The sequence below is a fragment of the Leopardus geoffroyi genome, chromosome A2, assembly GCF_018350155.1.
Source record: "Leopardus geoffroyi isolate Oge1 chromosome A2, O.geoffroyi_Oge1_pat1.0, whole genome shotgun sequence".
Lineage (NCBI taxonomy): Eukaryota > Metazoa > Chordata > Mammalia > Carnivora > Felidae > Leopardus > Leopardus geoffroyi.
In genome coordinates this window covers 98,192,307-98,212,707 of record NC_059331.1, presented here as the reverse complement: position 1 = coordinate 98,212,707, position 20,401 = coordinate 98,192,307, and the positions used below count along the sequence as shown (strand labels likewise).

General features: G+C 34.4%; 1 protein-coding gene across 12 annotated transcripts in view; it reads right to left on the bottom strand.

Annotated features, from left to right (window-relative positions):
- CASD1 (CAS1 domain containing 1) overlaps positions 1-20,401 on the bottom strand; it is a 66,072-nt gene that overhangs the window by 12,044 nt on the left and 33,627 nt on the right. For 4 of the 12 annotated variants that reach the window (XR_006716285.1, XR_006716284.1, XR_006716283.1 and 1 more), the window contains exons 11-17: positions 17,372-17,491; positions 16,247-16,403; positions 14,765-14,844; positions 12,353-12,454; positions 9,801-9,941; positions 9,170-9,247; positions 5,347-5,439 (exon numbers count right to left, since the gene is read on the bottom strand). Coding sequence is in view for 7 of the 12 variants with exons in the window: in XM_045494808.1 (XP_045350764.1) it covers positions 5,347-5,439; positions 9,170-9,247; positions 9,801-9,941; positions 12,353-12,454; positions 14,765-14,844; positions 16,247-16,403; positions 17,372-17,491 (771 nt within the window). In the remaining 5 variants the exon portion in view is untranslated. Of the gene's footprint in view, positions 1-1,923; positions 3,387-5,346; positions 5,440-9,169; positions 9,248-9,800; positions 9,942-12,352; positions 12,455-14,764; positions 14,845-16,246; positions 16,404-17,371; positions 17,492-20,401 lie in introns of those variants that run through there. The other 8 variants (XM_045494804.1, XM_045494810.1, XR_006716286.1 and 5 more) reach the window with 6 other exon arrangements.

Below are 20,401 nucleotides of genomic sequence, written 5' to 3'. Positions count from 1 at the left end.
AAAAAAATAGAAAATACTTCTAATTTATACAAGAAATTAAGAGGAGTTTCATTAAAAGACAAATATAGACTTAATGGAGATTTTCAAATTTATCTTGTCTTCACCAATCCTCAAAATCACCCTAAATAAAACCAAACTTAGCATTTGGAATTTTTGAAGTAGTTGTCAGGATCAGTTCTGCAGATAACTACCCAAGTTACTTTATTTTTACAAAAGGGAAGCTGTTAGGTTGAACCATATGATAGCATATTAGTATTTTAATACAGTGCAGCATAAAAATTCCAACTTGGCTCTTTGTTATAAGTCCACATATAAAGCAGAAGAGACAATTTAAGGGAACGAGGCATTGTCCTAAAACTTGCATTCTCTGAAGAACTGGCTTTTATTGAGGATCTATCACATGAAGTTTATGCCCTTAGTCTTATATTTATTTAGCCTTAATGTTTATAATCTAGTAAGAAAAATTAAATATGAACAATGACAGATATGGTTATTATTAAAATTAACTTTACAAAGCTTACAAGCTTCCTGTGATAACATTTGAAATAATGCAGCATTTGTGGGGGAAAAATTCACTCATCTTAAAATTTTTAACTGGCTATTTATCTTAGAAAGTAATGGTAGGGTATAAATGTTATTTCATATCAGTACCTAAAGCAAACAATTGGATCTATCTAGCTGATAGGTACAGTGAATGGTTTTTGGTCAAGGCTCTGAATTTAATGCTTTTTTGGCTATCCATAAAAATGGGAAGGTTTGGCAAAGGAAATGGGGAAGGATTGCAGTAGATTTGAGTCAACCAAGTATCTTTTGGGCCCAGATGGTAGATTTCTCAGTGTGATTTATATTACAGACAATCTGAGTTTAGAGAACCTCCATGGTTTTATCTCAATTTTAGTGTGTTGAAATATTCTGTTAAACATCTTTTTCTAAGAATGGGATGACAGAGCTATGATAGTCAGAATCTGAATCAATGCAGAAACAGTATTAAAACATATACCATTCATAGATGCTGTCCTTATGGCAATTTTTACCACAATAACCTCTTACCCATAAAGACTCATTAAGAAAATTTAATGTAAATAGAATATGCTTTAATTACAAATGTACTATATTTTAGTTATGATATATAACTATAAATAAAATAAAAGAGTGGGACATATGAAAGGAGAGCATGTGATGAAGAAATAGCTTGCTAGTTAAACTCTATACTTGAGTTCAAATAGGAAGGAAAACATATTCATTGGGTATCATGATTGGAAGACATAAGTGCTTCCAAAAAACAGAGAAATACTGGTCATCTTTCTTTTTCAATTGTTTCATCGGGAAGAATCTTTTTCAGGTGATAAAACTTACAAGCTAAATTAAAATGCACTCTACTCATTGGCAAGCCACACCAGCAAGAATAATGTGATCACGATGCTTGGAAGTTTTTGATTTATAACTATACTATTCTCTACTTATAAGGCTGCAGTCTAGGAGGCAGAGCAATGAATCATTACAATTGTCTATCTGGGAAATGTCAAAAGATTAAGTAAGGGCAGAAGAAGAGAGAAGAAGAAAGAACACACATTTTTGTCTGAGAATTATTCCACAATTAATGGGAAGATACCACTAGCACATAAATCCAGTGCTGAAGAAATAATAATTAAATTTTTAAAATCTTCAAATAAGGCTACTAATAAAGCATAATGCTTAAACTTCCTGGGTAGAAAAGCAGATTATCCTCTGTGACTCTGAAAACTAAATCATTCCTTATTCAACTGTCACAGTGACCTCTCCCGATACACTAAGAGTTTGGGAAAATAAACTTAAGCTGAATAAAATAAATGAATTAGAAATTTGAACCAATCATTAATGGATCCAGATTTTTTTTAAAAAAAGGACACATACAGTTTAATTGATACTTTGCTGATACAAAAATAAGCATCCACAGAACGTTTATTTACTGTTTAAATTACTCCATATTTTCATATACCATGAACAGAAAATATATTTTATCCCACACACAGTAAGAACAAACAAGTGCAATCTTTCAAACATTAAAAGTTATAATCAAATCTGTACAACAGATAAATAAATTTATACCTCTAACAGTTAGCCTGTAACAAAACAAAATGAAAAACATATATTGCCCGAAGTCACCGGTTTACTTAAAATTCTACTCATGGTTAATACATCTCACTCATAACAACTTGAATTTTTACTACACTGCACAAGTTAGATTGATAAATATTTTAAAAATAGGGGGGAGTAATAGGAAATACCAAAATGATTATAAAGAGCTTTCCAAACATTGGAAATAGACAGAAATTAATTAGTTGAAGGAAAACATTAAATGGATCCACAGGGTACTGGTTTTACACTGGTACAGCTTCAGGGAAGAAAACATGTGAATGTCTGGATTGGAAAGAAAATTTGGCCTTTTTATAAAAAGAAGCAACAGCATCAACAGTGACAAAACCCTGTCATGGAGCCTAGAACAACTCTGTGAGACAAAGTGTACAAAGATTTAGGTATACCTGAAAAACACAGTTAGGAAGAAAAATCATGTCAGGAAACAGATAACATCAGAACATGAACATATATAAATTAAAGGCATACTGTTTATCATTCCACATCATTGCACATATGATAAGAAAACAATACTGCAGTCATTCTTGAGTAAGAAAGTTTCGGTGAAGTAGGAAGTTGCATGATAAATACAGGTGTAGACAATCTTATTACCACAAATTTAGTAAATATCAAAACACTCAGTGGTGTCACTAAGCTAATTAAATTATCTATATGTATTTACTGGAAAGGTAATTATTTCCCTGCCTTCATGTTAACTTAAAATCATTTATAAATGGCAATATAGATCCAGTAGAAAAGACTTTTCACATGCAATCCTATACAATGCACTCTGCTTCAATTTTTTTTTTTTTCAGTATTTCACATTGGAGATGTACATTTCCAATATATATACAACCACACATGTTCAACAGACGCCACTGAGCTGTCCTCTTGCCACACAAATTAATTTACATATACATTTATATCTCCAGATAGATACTTTTCTCCTCTAGGCAGACACAAAATCAGTCTGAAGAGTTTAAGTTTTTTAGGATCTTAGGAACCTAATGTCTGGATTTATCTTGAATCGACGATAAGATGAGGAGTCCACAAAAAAATGCAGCTATACATGCCAACCTTTTCAACAGAGATGAGTTATCTTTAGGAATAATAATCTGTGCAAGATCATTAGTGATCTGAGAAATTTCATGTGCCACACAAACAAATATGAAAGTGCTGACAATGATGTTGAGCATAGGGTTTCCGGGTATGAGAACCAAGATGCCTCTTGTGTCCGCTGCCAGCCAGATGTGATACTGGCAAATAAACAGCTGGAAGGAAAGTATCTAAAGTTAGATATGTACAGACGGTCCAGGACTATCTCACAGTTTTGCCTAACTTAAACATTTGGTAGCATCATTACATTAGCAGGCTTTTTCCAAACCATTTAATTCTGTTTCACTCTTGGTCCTGAAAAGTCTACTGTGGTCTACTCTCCAGAACTCCTACTTGCTCAAGTACTACTTCAAAGTCCCCAAGAAATGAAACAGGACCCTTAGAACTTTAAAAAACGTTTTTTTTGCATGACATAGAAGACAGCTGACAGAATGATATCTGAACTCTGGTATTTAGACACCAAATAAAGAATCACTACGTGTGTGTCTATGCACATAAGTATATATATATGTGCATACTGCATATTTAATTATATTTGTGAACCATATTTCTGTATGTGGATACATGAGCAGGAAATGGCATGGATTTTAAGATGTCTTCAAGTGTGCTTTGAATGGCCAGACAAATGTTTTCAACTGTATTTTCATGATTCCATAGTATATTTCAACTTTGATGTGAGTATACATATTAGATGACACCACTACAACTTTGATTGTGATCACAAATGTTCTCTCATCAAATTGGTTCAAAATATCAAAGCGTAGAAAAATGCTTAAACTACCTCCCAAATATGAGACCATAACATTTCTATATATTTTTTTAATGTTTATTTATTTTTGAGAAAGTGTGTGTGCACACGCACATGTGCAAGCAGAAAGAGAGGGGGACAGAGGATCTGAAGAGGGCTCTGTGCTGACAGCATCGAGCCCGATGTGGGGCTTGAATTCATCCACCATGACACCATGACCTAAGCCAAAGTCAGACACTTAACCAACTGAGCCACCCAGGTGCCCTAAAATTTATTTTTACTAGAAATACCAAATTATAACTTCATTCAATTAAAATTTATACAAACTCTCATACTCCAAGTATTAAGGGGTTGGCAAAATATTCTTTTTATCTACTGAATGACTTGGTAAGTCATTCTCGATTAATAATTCTAAATTCTATTCAGTCTCACTTATGAGACAAAAAAATAATAGAACATTTATTCAAGAACTCAAAAATTTATTTTCCCTATTTTAAAAACAACTTAATAAATCTTATACTCTAAAATGTATCTTCTATGATTACAATATGAATTCCACTGTTTTAAAATGTTCTATCTTGGGAGCGCTTGGGTGATTCAGTCAGTTAAACATTCCACTCTTGATTTCAGCTCTGGTCATGATCTCATGGTTCATGAGTTTAAGCCCCATGTTGGGCTCTGGGCTGACAGCGTGCAGCCTGCTTGGGATTCTCTGTCTCCCTCTATCTCTGCCTCTCACCCTGCTCCCTCCCTCCCGCTCTCTCTCTCTCTCTCTCTCTCAAATAAATAAATAAACATTTAAGAAAGTAAAATGTTCTACTTTGAATAATAGAGCTCAGAATAGGCAGAATGTATTTTAAAACATACTTTAAGGTTTTGAATAATTCATATTAGGTACTGCACACAAAATGTAATGAGTTTTAAAAATTTCCCCAAATTTCCAATCACAAAATTTCCTGAATTTTATTAGGATAAGTATTGGTAAACTAAATTCTAGTAATATTTAATTATGGAGATGAAGAACAAATCAAAATCCCCTCAGCTTGTCTTCATTCATATCTATAAACTTCATTTATATCTATTTAATTTTTTTCTCTCCTGATCTCAGCATCTTAGTTGTGTTTAAAAGCTTAAATCAATATAAAGAATATTTGAAAGTCATCTATGTCCAGTCATTTAAATACGGCTTTAAAAACATACTATTCTACTGCTGTTGAAAGTTCTGAATTTTTTTTCTATAATGCCATAAATAACATAGCTTTGATTTTTTAAAAATGTCTGTTGGATTCACACACACACAGCCACACACACACACCTGCATGTAACACTTGGCTATAGAAGATAGAACAAAATATTAATGTACCAACCTCTAATGAAATTTTTCCAAACCAAGCAAAAAATGAACTATAAACTGAACGGGCATATCCAGGGATATTCCTTATTAGGATGAAGGCTAAAATCTATGGAAAAACCACAAAGGCAAAATAAATAATCTGTTTACTAAAAGTGTTTGCTTCCCGTCAAGTGAGAATTTTATTATCTATGTTCTTGGACTATTTGATACATACACAATGTTTTTTTTCAATAAAGTTTTGGCAAGTCATTTTTGTTCTAGAGTCTGTCCATGTTAGGTTTCTCAACATGTGCTCTGTATGTATACTGCATGCCAGTGCAGAATGTAGGTAGTGCATGGCTGAACAATTTTATGTGTATTTGAAAAATCGTAAACCCACGTGAGGCCCTTTGTGTAGAAAGAAATGATATCCTATGTTGTGTAGCAAAATTCATAAAATTTCATGATACAATTTGGCTTCTTCCATAAAGTATCTGCCTGACTGGCAGCCATATGGCTTCCTTTTGCTCTCTTCAAAAGCCTCCTTCCGCTAACAGCCATGTAAAGATGAGAAATGGCAGGACTTTTAAGATGTCCTCATGTTTGCTCTGTATGGCCAGGCAAATGATGCCTTGAACTGCATTCACATGTAATGTATTTTCTCCTTTTGATCTCTTCTCTCCAAAAACAATCTCCAGCTTTTGGGCGCCTGGCCTTCACCTCTCTCCCCCACCCTTCTGTACTAGGTGGAATAATCTTGAATTTTCTAAACTTCTAATGCAGTGTCACACTCAATAACTAGTTTATCAAGCAAAGAGCTCTCTTTAGAATCTACTCTCCTTATAAAGAACAAAGAAATTGTAAGTAAAAAAGTTTTCACTTTCACAAACATTTTCTCTCCTAAAACTTCTCTCATAAAAAGACTGAAAGATCTATTTGCACTTCAGAGAAAAAATCCCATATTCAGTGTTGATCATTCTGGGCATCTGGTCAAAGGCTTTCAGAAGAAGCCTCTGGGATGCATACAAGATGAGCAAATAGGAGATCTGTGGGTCCCTCAATCATTGGGAAAAAGGAACCAAAGTGAACTACTCAGGTACTATTAAGTTGAGTGATCTTCATGGGCAATAGCATCAAAGGGACTCAAGTTTGAATCTGGCCTTTCCCTTGTATTAGTTTTGGGATTTAAGGCAAGGTACTTTACTCCCTTAGGTCTGTTTCCTCATTCATATAAATAGGGATATGATTTACTTGGAAGGTTGATGTGAGCATTTGATGAGAAAACACATAAGAGGTACTTATCATAGCATGCACTGTGAGTCATTTAAGAAACATATTAGGTTTAATAGCACAGTTGGTATATGTAATGGTAAAAATCATAAAGGTGAGACCTACACAAAACCCTTGAACATGAAACCATTTAATGAGTTATTATAAAGTACTGCATAAACTGTAAAATGCTAGGAAGAATGACATAGATACTTACAAATCACTAGTCTGAGCTCTCAGAAAATCCAGGAATAGTTCTAAGCAAATCACTTTCTTTCTTTCTAACTTTAGAAAGAATGTGTACTTATTTCTTTAGCATATTCCAGTCTGAGTTTTGTCATACATTTACTAAACAATGTGATAAGGGGAATAGAAAATCAAAGAAATAATAGCCATGGAGAAGATAACGGGGGTCTAGGGAGCCATCCTTATTAGCTTTGTAAAGAAATAATAATAATGCTTAAAATTTGTTCAGCATTTATAACTTGTTGGGTACTGTGCTAAGCACTTAATATACATTATTTATGGTTAATCACCTGTATGCTGTTCTATAACAAGCCCTTCTGGAAATTTCTATCCAGATTGACGGGCAAAACTAAAAGGTCAGGATTCTAGGATTGCTCTACAAGAGTGAAACAGATAGAAGGATTGAGAGTATAGAATTATTGAACAATTATATTATACACCTGAAACTAACATAACACTGTTAATTATACTTGAATTAAAAAAAAAAAGGATTTGATATATAAGCCTTCTGCAGGTCAGGCTGGGAAAATACCTTCTAACAGAAAACTAGGAATCTTGTACATGTTAAAATCTTAAGAAGCTCCCTCAGATAAGTATGCTAAAGGTACATATTCTTATATATAATTTTTAAAAACCACAATGTCCTATATACACACATGTACACCTATACCCTCACACCTACGTTACCCTTTGGCATCCGAAAATAAGAGTGAAGTGTGATAAGGATGTAAAATTTGGGGCTCCCTGGATGATCCGGTTTTTACAGTAGGGGACTGGGTCCCTTGAAAAGAAGTAGCTGCTAATAAAATTAGTACTTGCTTCAATTTATGCTCCCTGTCCATTCTTTTCCTCTGCACCAGAGGGCCTGAGGCCCTCACTGAAAAAGTATTAAGTAAACAGAAGTGTGTAGAGAGTAGTGACTGGAAAGGAAGGCGATAAGGATTAGCAGTGCTTGCCTGTTATTGTATGTGTATCTACTCTTTCCCTTAGCTCTTCTTATATTGTTCTGTATTGGTGCATCATGAACGGTAACACCTCCCTTCCATTATGAGTAACAGAAATGATATCAAATGACATTATGAGTAACAGAAATGATATCAAATATGGTATCACTGGTAAGCACTATTACTGTCTACAGAAGTCGTGAAAATGCCACATGACTACAGCATAATGTTTAAAATTTCATTATCAATTACATTTTAAGAGTCTGTCACATGCTCAATTCTACTGACTATATAGAGGCTTAAAAGGAATAAAATAGTTCCTTGCACTGAAGAGAACTTAAGACCTAAGAGAAGATCCTCTAGAAATGATCCCTGCTCCTCTTTGCTGGACTACTCATTTATTAGGTCATGGCTTAGACACTACTTTCTCTAAGAACCCTGCTCAGATACCAAGATAGCTTGAGAAGAAACCCCACATGCTTCCAAAGCTTCCTGTATTTAACCATCGCCACACTATCACAATGTCCTATCATCACTGGCAACGGGAGGTATCCCTGCAAAATGTCAATCTGCTTTGAGTTGCCCCTCGCCTCTGCCCACCTCTCAGTCGCTACCAAACACTTCTCTAGACGCTGGCTGAGTTCTAGCCTGAACAACTTTCTGTAAATTTCCTGAATGTCAATTTTCTCCCTTCCATCACAGGGCCTGAGTTCTTGCTGTCCTTTATCCCTCCATTCTCAACTTAATTTTCTTAGGGAAATAATTTCTGACCCCAGACCATGCCTGCTACAACTCCAACTAGGTCATATCCCCTTACTATATTCTCTTGTAGCATCATATGCTACTCTTTTTAATTATGTGGTGATTATATGATTACTATCTGTAATAGAAGAATGGAGGCTCTGGGAGGATAGGAACTATGTCTATAATACCCCCAGCATAATATTAGTGCATAGTTATATTTGTTAAATGCATACAAAATGTTAAATGAACGAATATTTACTGGTTCATATCTCTACTAGACCATAAATTCTATGAGGGCAGGAGCTGTATATATCTTAACACTAAACTTCTTACATGTAGCATGGTACTTAACACATTGATAGTTATGATTTAATAAAGAAGTATGAGTAAATGAAGACAAAGCAAACATGAGGAGAGTTAACAAGTTCTGAATGCCTACTAAGTGACAAATATTGACAATTTCCATACATTTCACGTAACAACCCTTTAAAAGAAATTTTAAGGTTTCTGTACAGTAAAGGAAGGTAGGGGTTAGGATGATTAAATAATATACCTACATTTTATAGTTTGATCTCAAATCTCTCTGCTTCTAAAGACCGTGTTCTTATCAAGAATTAAGAAAAACATTTTTTTTTCCTAAATGAGGATAATTACCTGCACCACAGATACAGATGGGTGGAGTTCATTGCACTCTGCTTTGTTTTTACAACTGCTAGCCCAGATGGAATAGGTCTAAAACAAAAAGAATATATATGGATCAGTTCCTGAAAATACTTATGACTCAATGAAGCAGCTTCCTCATAATATACACACTTTTTGTTTTGTTTTGTTAATAACATTATGCTCCATTATGTTATTTAAAAAGCCTTAGTGAAAGCCTCCCACAGGTTCAGTCATCACTTATTTTGGTATGCTCAACTGTTAAGTAAAAGAAAGCAGACAGAGAGGAGCACAGGTCTGTGCTCCTCTGGAAATAGTGATCATGAGGCAATGATCACTCTTCCTGTCAAACACCTCACATTTTATTTTTCCCCAAATTTATTACAATTTTACAAATTTCCATTTCACTGAGTCCTCAGTTATTCTTCATATTTAACACATGCATATATACACATACATATATACATTCTCTTAGCATTTATGTTCAATGAGAAGAAAATGGAGAAAAAGGATTTTAAAAGTAAAGATTTATTAAAAATAATTGATTGAATCCCTATCTCTTAATGTTAATATTCTGTACCATTTAGGATTTTGGAAAACTAGAAGATTACACTTTGAAACTTACCAAGAAAGAAACTACTGAAATAAACAATAGAAAATTTGAAATTTTGTTTGAAAAAAGAGGTTCACCCTTTCCTTCAGAAAGTACTTGACGCTTCTGTAAAGCCAGATAAATGAAAGCAAACAACATTCCATGAAAGACTACCTAAAAAATAAGAAGAGAAAATTTGTTTTAAACAGCTAGATTTCAGTAAGTAGCAGAAATAGTTGGAAAATAAGGACAATATATACAAAAGTAAGTAGGTTAAAAGCTTAAAGATTGAATGAAGGTCTTAAACTTCAAGAAATGACATACAATCAAGGATTGTTAGAAACTATCCACGCTCTTGCAACAATATGAGATAAGCTGGTTCATTTTGAGCAGTCTCAGCCGCAAGTGAAGAAATAAAGAGAAGTTCAAAATAATGATAAAAACACAAGAAACAAGTGTTGATGAGAATGTGGAGAAAAAGGACCTCTTGGATACTTTGATGGGAATGCAAACTGGTACAGACACTGTGGAAAACAGTATGAAGTTTTCTCAAAAAATTAAAAGTAGAACTACCCTGTGATCCCATAATTCCACTACTGGGTATTTATCCAGAGAATACAAAAGCACTAATTTGAAAAGATATATGCAGCCCTATGTTTACTGCAGTATTATTTACAATAGCCAAGATACGGAATTGGCCCAAGTGCCCATTAATAGATGAATGGATAAAGAAGATGTGTATATATACACACACAATGGAATACTATCCAGACATAAAAAGAATGAAATCTTTTTATGCAATAACATGGATCTAGAGGGTTTAATGCTAAGTGAAATAAGTCATTCAAAGAAAGACAAATATCATATGATTTCATTCATATGTGGAATTTAAGAAACAAAACAAACCAACAAAGAAAAAAGGAGACAAGCCAAGAAACAAACTCTCAACTACAGAGAACAAATTGGTGGTCATCAGAGGGGAGGTCGGTGGGGTGATGGGTGAAATAGGTGAAGGGGATTAATAGTACACTTATCATGATAAGCACTGAGTAATGTATAAAATTACTGAATCACTGTATTGTTCACCTTAAACCAATATAACACTATATGTCAACTATACTGGAATTAAACTTTAAAAAAAGAACAACAATAATAAACTATTTTGAAGACATATGGTAAAATTTAAATGCTCAACCAAAATAAAACACATTTTATCTTGATACTCTCAATCAAATAAAACAACAATAACATCACCAATATCATGCTTTTAAGAAGGAACATATGCACACAAGAATGGGGAAAAAAATGGTAGACCAGAAAGCACACAAAGCTTCCTTTTTTTTTTTTTTTAAACAAAGGTTTAAAGTGAACTATCATAGTAGATTGCTCTAATGACTAGGTTGAGAATTTAGCAGTTGGTAGCAAGACTTTAGCAAAGCTTTTTATTTATATGTGGTTTTGAAGTGCAATGTAGTATACTGGAAAGTGCATAGGTATTGGAAACCAGAAATGGCACAAAATAGGCATTAAGAAAACATTTGTTGGGGCACTGGGTAGCTCAGTCAAGCATCTGACTTCGGCTCAGGTCATGATCTCGCAGTTCATGAGTTTGAGCCCCCTGTCGGGCTCTGTGCTGACAGCTCAGAGCCTGGAGCCTGCTTCAGATTCTGTGTCTCCCTCTCTCTGTGCCCCTCCCCTGCTTACACTCTCTCTCTCTCTCTCTCTCTCAAAATAAATAAACATTAAAAATATTTTTTTAAATAAATAAAAAAAAGAAAATCTTTGTTGAATGAAAAATAGGATGAGTGAAGTATGGAAGAAAAAAGGGAAAGAGAGAAGAGAGGTAATTAATATTTATTCATTGTCCATTATTTTCCAAATGCTGTGCTCAATATTTCTTGGCCAATTGAATCTTTCCTTCAAGATTAAAGTTACGGAATCACCCATGACACCGTTCTCTCTTCTTTACACACTTCTACCACAAAATCCATACTGTATATAACTTAGTACCTAAATATAAATAGTAACTTTGGGTTTTAAACTAGATTGTAAGGCTTAGAAGCCTGGTGGCTATGTCTTCTTTCTCTAATATATTCCTCATAAAACCAACATCTAGAGCATATACTAGGGTTCAATAAATATTGTGTTGAATGGCCAAAACACATATATGAGGGATCATTTTTATTTTTTTTAAGTTTATAGGGATCATTTATTTTTAAGTTTATTTAAGTAATCTCTACACCCAACATGGGGCTCAAACTCACGACACCAATATCAGGAGCCACAGGCTCCACTGACTGAGCCAGCCAGGCGCCCCTATGAAGGGTCATTTGTAAATCAAAATTATGTCTCAAAGAAAGGCCACTTTATAGACAACATTTTTACAGTATTTTCCTGCTCATATATATATATGTACACATGCATACCCTCTCTCCACTATAAAAAAATGGGAGGAGGGCTGCTTTAATTTACCAAGTCAACATACTTCCTTATACTAAAACTAAATAAAAATAATTATAATTTTCCAAATAAATCTTTTAAAGCGTTAATTTGAAATGGCAAAAGATCACAAGGTAAATACATACGTAACGGTCTAACCTCCATCTGAACCACCATTCATATACATTCCCTTTCAGTTCAAAACACTTGGACAATGGCCAAAGAGAAAAGATCTTCTCAAATGCACCCTGAGAAAAGGAATTCAGAACACAAAATAAGATGGTATGAGTCAATACTTGTTTTCTAACTCTATTCTAAATTATAGTTTTCTATTAGGATTATAAAAAAGTCATTCACAATTTAAAAATTCTTTCATTTGACGTTCATTTGAAAATAAATTTATTTTACTAACGGCTAATAAAGATGACTTAAAACTTTTTTGTTAACTTACTTTCACTGCACATGAAAGGCTACTGAGACTGCAAAATTAAAACAAAAAGTAAGCTAGTAACTGGAAAATTCTTCCATTTAAGGTTTTTAATCTATTACATAAAGCAGCTAATATTTACTGATCAAAACATCAAAATACAAAAGACCTCAGCCATTATAATATCAATATCTTAAAGAATGATGGTTAAAGTTAAAATACAGTTTTTCCTTCTCTAAATGTCCTTAATAATCTATAATCAACCATCTGAATTAAAAGAATCCTCTGAATTAGTCACCTTACTTAATCAACCATACCCAAATGCCATTACCAGCCTTTGAAACAAAGTTTACAATTTTACTCTGGTCAAGTTAGTGAATGCACTCTCTTATTAATCTGACAAGCCTGGAAAATCTTGGAATGAAGGGGCAGAAGTCTTGGGTGCATTCCTGCACATTAATGAAGTCTTTCAAAGAAGAGAACAAAACCTCAATTCCCAGACTAAAGAAGGACGGCAAACTTTTTGAAGGAAAGCTCCATTATTAGACCTACTGCCACAGCATAGAAAATGTAACATAACAATTTTTAAAAAGGCTATTAAAAACCAAAAAGTGAAAATAGCATTGTATTTTAGGTAATGCTGAATCTTTATAAGAACTTTATTATTTTAATAAAATACAGTATCCTCCATTTAACCATTTAAGAATTTAAAATACCTATAACTTATTAAACAGAGGTCCTATCAAAATCTGTGCCTCAGAAAATAGAGGATTCTTACCAAGAGTTGCAATATAGAGTACTTATAGATCATAAATATTGATATGAAGTACAGAAATATAAATATCAAAATAAAATATAGAAATATTTAGTATCTATTAGAAATACATGGTCCTATAGATCATATATATGTATTTAGCACTTAACATATTATTTCTGATTAAAAATTTATTTATGTGATCAACAGAAAAGTTTTTAGTGAGCTCCCATTTTGTGAAAGACACTGGGCTATACTGGGCCATGTACTTTTTTCTTTTGTACACTAATCCAAAGCTGGGGAAACCTTTATTGAACCTCTGGTTCACCTTCCCTTGTCTCCCTCAGATGCACCACAGAGTGTTTGGAATTTTAATGAATAAGTGTCAAGTAGCTGTTGCAGTTACCTGGCTATTTCTTCATACGTTTGCTATTGTTTCCTCATTATTTATAAATCTCCTGCAAAAAACCTTGCAGGTCAGGCAGAAATAAAAATGCTTTATTTCTAAGCATGAAAATAAGAATGAAAGCCTACAAAAACAAACTAATAAAAACCAGCTTTATAGGATCACTCTCTTTCCCCCCCCCCCTCTCTCTCTCTCTCTCTCTCTCTCACACACACACACACACACACACACACACACACACGATGCTTATATGGCATTTGCACCTGACACAGCTAAGTACAAGACAGGGAATGTTGGAGATGGGAGCAACTACAGAATAAGTCACAACTATAGGCATTCAAATTAAAATATTTAGTTATAAAGATCATACTGCCCAAATAATATGTCTGTCTGATGGACTGACCAGCAGGTAGGAATTTGTCACCTTGCTAAAGTAGCTGAAAACATCTCAACCATCATAAGAGGGGGATAAAAGGGTAGAGGTAAGAAAATGACCAAAAATTTTATTAAATTAAACATATTCCATACATACAAACCCATTTGCTCCTGAGTTGGTTTTACTAACTGCCAAAATTTTAGTCTATGCAGTTATGGAAAAGTCAAGTAACACTTTGAAGCAATGAATAATGCACAAACCAAGCTGCAAATTCTGTCAAGAGAATTTTGATCTCCACTTAGAGTAGTGTCTTATAAGAGGCATTCAATAAACGTCTGATTGATCAAAGTCAAGTAAAATGGATTTTGAACAATTGCCAGAGGAAGAGCTTTAAATTGCTCTTACAACAAAAACAGTGGTAACAAAAGTAGATAGGTCTCAAAAGAACTACACTGAGTAGTCAACTACAGAGTGACACTTTTATTACAGTCATTAAAAAATGAAGCTAAAAAAAAACTCTGACTCTTCTTACATACTTTGACTTGAACTTTAAAATAAAATAGAACAAAATATAAACTGAAAAGACTGTACAAACCTGAGAATATGCCAAAAAACATATACATAACAGCAAGAAGGCTAGTTTCAACAGTAAGCCAAAATGCCAGAAACAATTTCCTAAGAGAGAAAACATTTAATTTACTAAAAAGTATAAATTTACATAAAAAACATATTAAATAGTCTCTGTTTAATGTATTAATACTCTGCACAGTCCTTACAATAATCAAAGGCTGCCTATAGGATACATAAAATATATGTAAGTGGTATAAACTGTAAGAAGGGCAAAAAGGAAAAGACGGACCATCCTCACTAGGAATGGGGCCACAACCCACACCTGACACCTTACATATCTCCTGTTCATCCACGATAAATATATCTGAAAATATCTCCTGGATTCAATTATACCCATTTACTATTCAAAGTTACAACAAAATTTGGAAAAATATGTCAATATGTTCAATGTAATTCTAACAAACATTCCTGTTGAATATAGCTTAGGTAACACTGCTTAAACATTAAAGTTTCAAGGAAAGAGCTTAAGAACTCCCTAATGGACTAAGGTTTAACTTTAAAATGTATTTTAACGTATGCGTATTTTAAGTTACGTGTTCATAGTTTATATATATTGATTTAATTTAATATGTTAGGTTTGTGTCGAGGGATTAAGGTACAAAGGCTATGCAACGACATTAATGGACTTGATTAAAGGCTGGAACTCAACTCTTTCCTGAAAAAGTTATTTGACATTATAATGGAAGTCAGTGGAAGATATTTTTGATATATAATATTTGATTGAAAGAGTTAAGTTAAAAATTACTAAAAACAACAATTTTTAATTTTTCCAAAAAAGGGAAGCTTTTATTTCAATGATATGATCTTCAGGGGGAAAAAGCATGAAGAGAAATGAATGTGGCCTCACTTTGAATATGACTAGTAACTGGCTATGTGGAGTTTGAAGGTGACGACCTTCTGGACGCTCAGGTTTCTTTATATGCACAACAGGCTGACAGTAAGTGTGTAAAGAGTTGTCTAGAGGGTAAATTATATTAGTGCCCTTTAGACCTGGCTGACATAAAAAGCCTTTTTGTAAGTGAATGTTTATCCAAAAATATCAATACATGTAAAATATATAAAGCAGAGCTGCCAAAGACGAGAGAAGGCTATAAGGGCCTGGAGCCCCATTGGATTGCTCTCCTCTCCTCCAGTGGTCTTCACTCGGGCTCTGTACAGGACAGTCTGACAAATGCTGCATCAGCTGATGTGTAAAACGACTTTGAAAAATTTAGATTAAAAAAAACACATACATACAATAGACATGCAAACTATTAATCTGCACTGTTATATTACTTGAATTATTTAGCTGTACCATTTTGGAAACATAGTTTAAGAACAAAGTTTCAAATATCAAAACTACACATAAATTTAAACTATGTCTCAATAAAAAATAGCCTTTAACAATGAGAAATAAATTTTGTACATGAAAAGTATATATTTATTAACAGTAAGAGAGTATATTTACCGTTTGCTTTTTTTTGGATTATTTGTGGCCATAGTGCTAAAGTAACATATATGACCATGAACCATACAGTGACCAAGGGGACAAAGTAATAGAATTGATAAGGCCGATCCATTACTATACATAACACCACTACCAGGAAATTGAGACGAAATAAGACCTATTAAAAAGGAGAAGAAAATGGTTTTCATTCCAGGTATGCAGGAAGAGCAAAGACAGATTCTCTCTGACAGAGTACAAACGTTTATTTAAGACCAAAGTAATAACTGCAAGTATATTTTACTAATCCTTAAAATTACATTTGTTCTACAATCACTGTAAAGAGTTCAATATAAAATATTTATGCATCATTATATTAACTAAATCCAAGTAAAACACCAACCTGAGCTGTCCTCTGGCTGCAACTGTCATCTTGCTAAATGTAGGGAGAGACTCGTAAATCTCCTTCCTAAGGCTATGGTTTATAAGCAGAGATTAGATTACCTCAACAAAAGGGTGTCCATTTCATCTGTTTGATGTTGATTTACCCCATTTAGGATTAAGTTGAGAGTTGTCATAGATACAAAATAATATTACTCAAATTAAAAAGTGACTTTGGGACCTCTGTTAACAGTCATGTCAGACAGTGTGATGTCACTCAAAGAACACAGAGTGTAAGCAGATTGATATTAGAGTTGTACCACTTACTATCTGACCATAGGCAAATTATTTAACCTCTCTGAGCCTCAGTGTCCTTTCTGTAAACATGAAGACCACAACTCAGGGTTGTAATGAGGGATAAATAATGTTCAGAAAGTGTCCAGCACAAGGTGGAAACTTAATAAATATTAATCCTCTTCTTAAAGAAAACATAGCATATTATAATAATTCCAGGTAACTGTACATTTCTATAAAACTGAAGTGAATTAGCAGTGTCGTCCCTTGAGTACCGGTCCTTTTATTAGACATTCACTTAAATTACATTTTCCCTTCCCTCAGTAATAAAATATTTATCTCAATTTATTAACCACAGAACACAGAAATAACATAACTTTAAAGTGCATGTCATATGCACATTATTTGTGGCCTTATAATGACCATATTCATATTTTTATGTCAAAATGAAAGAAGAACTGAAATCATCCCTACCTGACAGACTCTATGAATTCCAAAGTCTCCTTTGATCCAAAAGTATGAGAAATGCCCATACCCTGTCTGAAATAGGTATGCAGCAACCAGAACCCGGATGTGCATGTACACAGGCAAAAACTGTTGACAAAAAATAAATAGGTAAAATATGTTGGCACTAACTATACTTTGAAACATCATAACCAGTATATTTAATCAAGGCAATGGATCATCGTTACCAGTTGGTATAAGCTCAATAAAAACATTTATGTTCAAAAGTTAGGCAACACAGAGCAAGCATTAAAAAAATGTAGACTTCAGAATCAGACCCGATTCAAATTCTGGTTCTGCCCCTTACCAGCTATGGGACTTTAAGTCCGAGTTTTCTAAAATGCAGAATAACAAGGTTCTTATGAGGAATGCAGGAGTTAATAAATGGGAAACACTTTGTATATTTCCTCCACTTAGAATTAAATATAAGATATCCATAGTTATTAATCATCAGATATGCTGAATACGAGGTAATTCTGGATTTCACATTTTCCCAGTGAGAAGATAAAAAAAAACAAAAAACAAAATGCCACATTTTTGGCCCCCTTAAAAACATGGACTTTAGATTTGTAAATTGTTGTGTAACTACTTATTTAATTATTTAGCAAAAAATGTATATTAAAATATATGCAAATATAATTTAGAAATATTATTTCCCTCCCATTCTTTTTTTTTCAATATATGAATTTTATTGTCAAATTGGTTTCCATACAACACCCAGTGCTCATCCCAAAAGGTGCCCTCCTCAATACCCATCACCCACCCTCCCCTCCCTCCCACCCCCCATCAACCCTCAGTTTGTTCTCACTTTTTAAGAGTCTCTTATGCTTTGGCTCTCTTCCACTCTAACCTCTTTTTTTTTTTTTTTTTCCCTTCCCCTCCCCCATGGGTTTCTGTTAAGTTTCTCAGGATCCACATAAGAGTGAAAACATATGGTATCTGTCTTTCTCTGTATGGCTTATTTCACTTAGCATCACACTCTCCAGTTCCATCCACGTTGCTACAAAGGGCCATATTTCATTCTTTCTCATTGCCACGTAGTACTCCATTGTGTATATAAACCACAATTTCTTTATCCATTCATCAGTTGATGGACATTTAGGCTCTTTCCATAATTTGGCTATTGTTGAGAGTGCTGCTATAAACATTGGGGTACAAGTGCCCCTATGCGTCAGTACTTCTGTATCCCTTGGGTAAATTCCTAGCAGTGCTATTGCTGGGTCATAGGGTAGGTCTATTATTAATTTTTTGAGGAACCTCCACACTGTTTTCCAGAGTGGCTGCATCAATTTGCATTCCCACCAACAGTGCAAGAGGGTTCCCGTTTCTCCACATCCTCTCCAGCATCTATAGTCTCCTGATTTGTTCATTTTGGCCACTCTGACTGGTGTGAGGTGATATCTGGGTGTGGTTTTGATTTGTACTTCCCTGATGAGGAGCGACGCTGAGCATCTTTTCATGTGCCTGTTGGCCATCCGGACGTCTTCTTTAGAGAAGTGTCTATTCATGTTTTCTGCCCATTTCTTCACTGGGTTATTTGTTTTTCAGGTGTGGAGTTTGGTGAGCTCTTTATAGATTTTGGATACTAGCCCTTTGTCTGATATGTCATTTGCAAATATCTTTTCCCATTCCGTTGGTTGTCTTTTAGTTTTGTTGGTTGTTTCCTTTGCTGTGCAGAAGATTTTTATCTTCATAATCCCTCCCATTCTTAATTTTTAAAGTTTATTTATTTATTTTGAGAGAGAGGGAGAAAGAGAATGAACGAACGAACCAGCAGGGGAGGGGCAGAGAGACAGAGGGAGAGAGAGAATCCCAGACAGTCTCCACTCTGTCAATGCAGAGCCTGATGTGAGGGCTCCATCTCACGAACTGTGAGATCATGATTTGAGCCGAGATAATTTAAACTATGAGATGAAACTATCAGACACTTAACTGACTGAGTCACCTAAGTGCTCCCAACTCTTAATTTCTAAAACAATTTTATTTTACTCTCCTACATCAATATTACATCATGACCAAGATGCTTAGAATAATTTACCATGGTTTTTCAGAGCATCCTATCTTCACTTCTTTTTTTAACATTTATTTATTTTTGAGACAGAGAGAGAGCATGAATGGGGGAGGGTCAGAGAGAGAGGGAGACACAGAATCTGAAACAGGCTCCAGGCTCTGAGCTGTCAGCACAGAGCCCGACGCGGGGCTCGAACTCATGGACCACGAGACCATGACCTGAGCCAAAGTCGGATGCTTAACCGATTGAGCCACCCAGGCGCCCCTCCTATCTTCACTTCTAAATTAAATGAAATGTAACACATTTCTGATCTATATTTTATGGGAATCACTGGAAATATCTCATTTATAACTCCTAATTCTCATAACCCTAGAATGCTGTCATTCATCCTATCAGCCACCACTCCTTTACGTGTATGATCATGATCTCCGCAACACAACTAGTGCACTGGTTTTTGAAATAATCTTTTTTAAAATTTATTTTTATTTTTTTAATTTATTTTTGAGAGAGACAGAGATAGCGTGAGTGGGGGAGAGGCAGAGAGAGAGAGAGAGAGAGATAGAGAGACAGAATCCCAAGCAAGCTTCACACTGTCAGTGCAGAGCCCGATGCAGGGCTTGAATTCATGGAACCACGAGATCATGGCCTGCGCTGAAACCAAGAGTCAGATGCTTAACTGACTGAGACACCCAGGCACCCCTTGAAATGATCTTTAAAAGGCTTGTTCAGTGACATCCAACCCTTGCAATTATAATATTATTCTTTTAGGGATAATTACTAAATCTATGTAAACATTTTTTGGCTTCTATTTTATAGATGCATCTGATCACTCTGTGATTATCCAGCATTGACAAACTTATGGCCACTTCAGGTTAATGTATGTTTTCCAAGTGATACCTTGTAGGAAAAAATAAAATAAGTAGACATCTTAAATAGATTTTATGAGTCCTTCAATGTATGCATCTTTTGTATATATCCTTGAATGCACC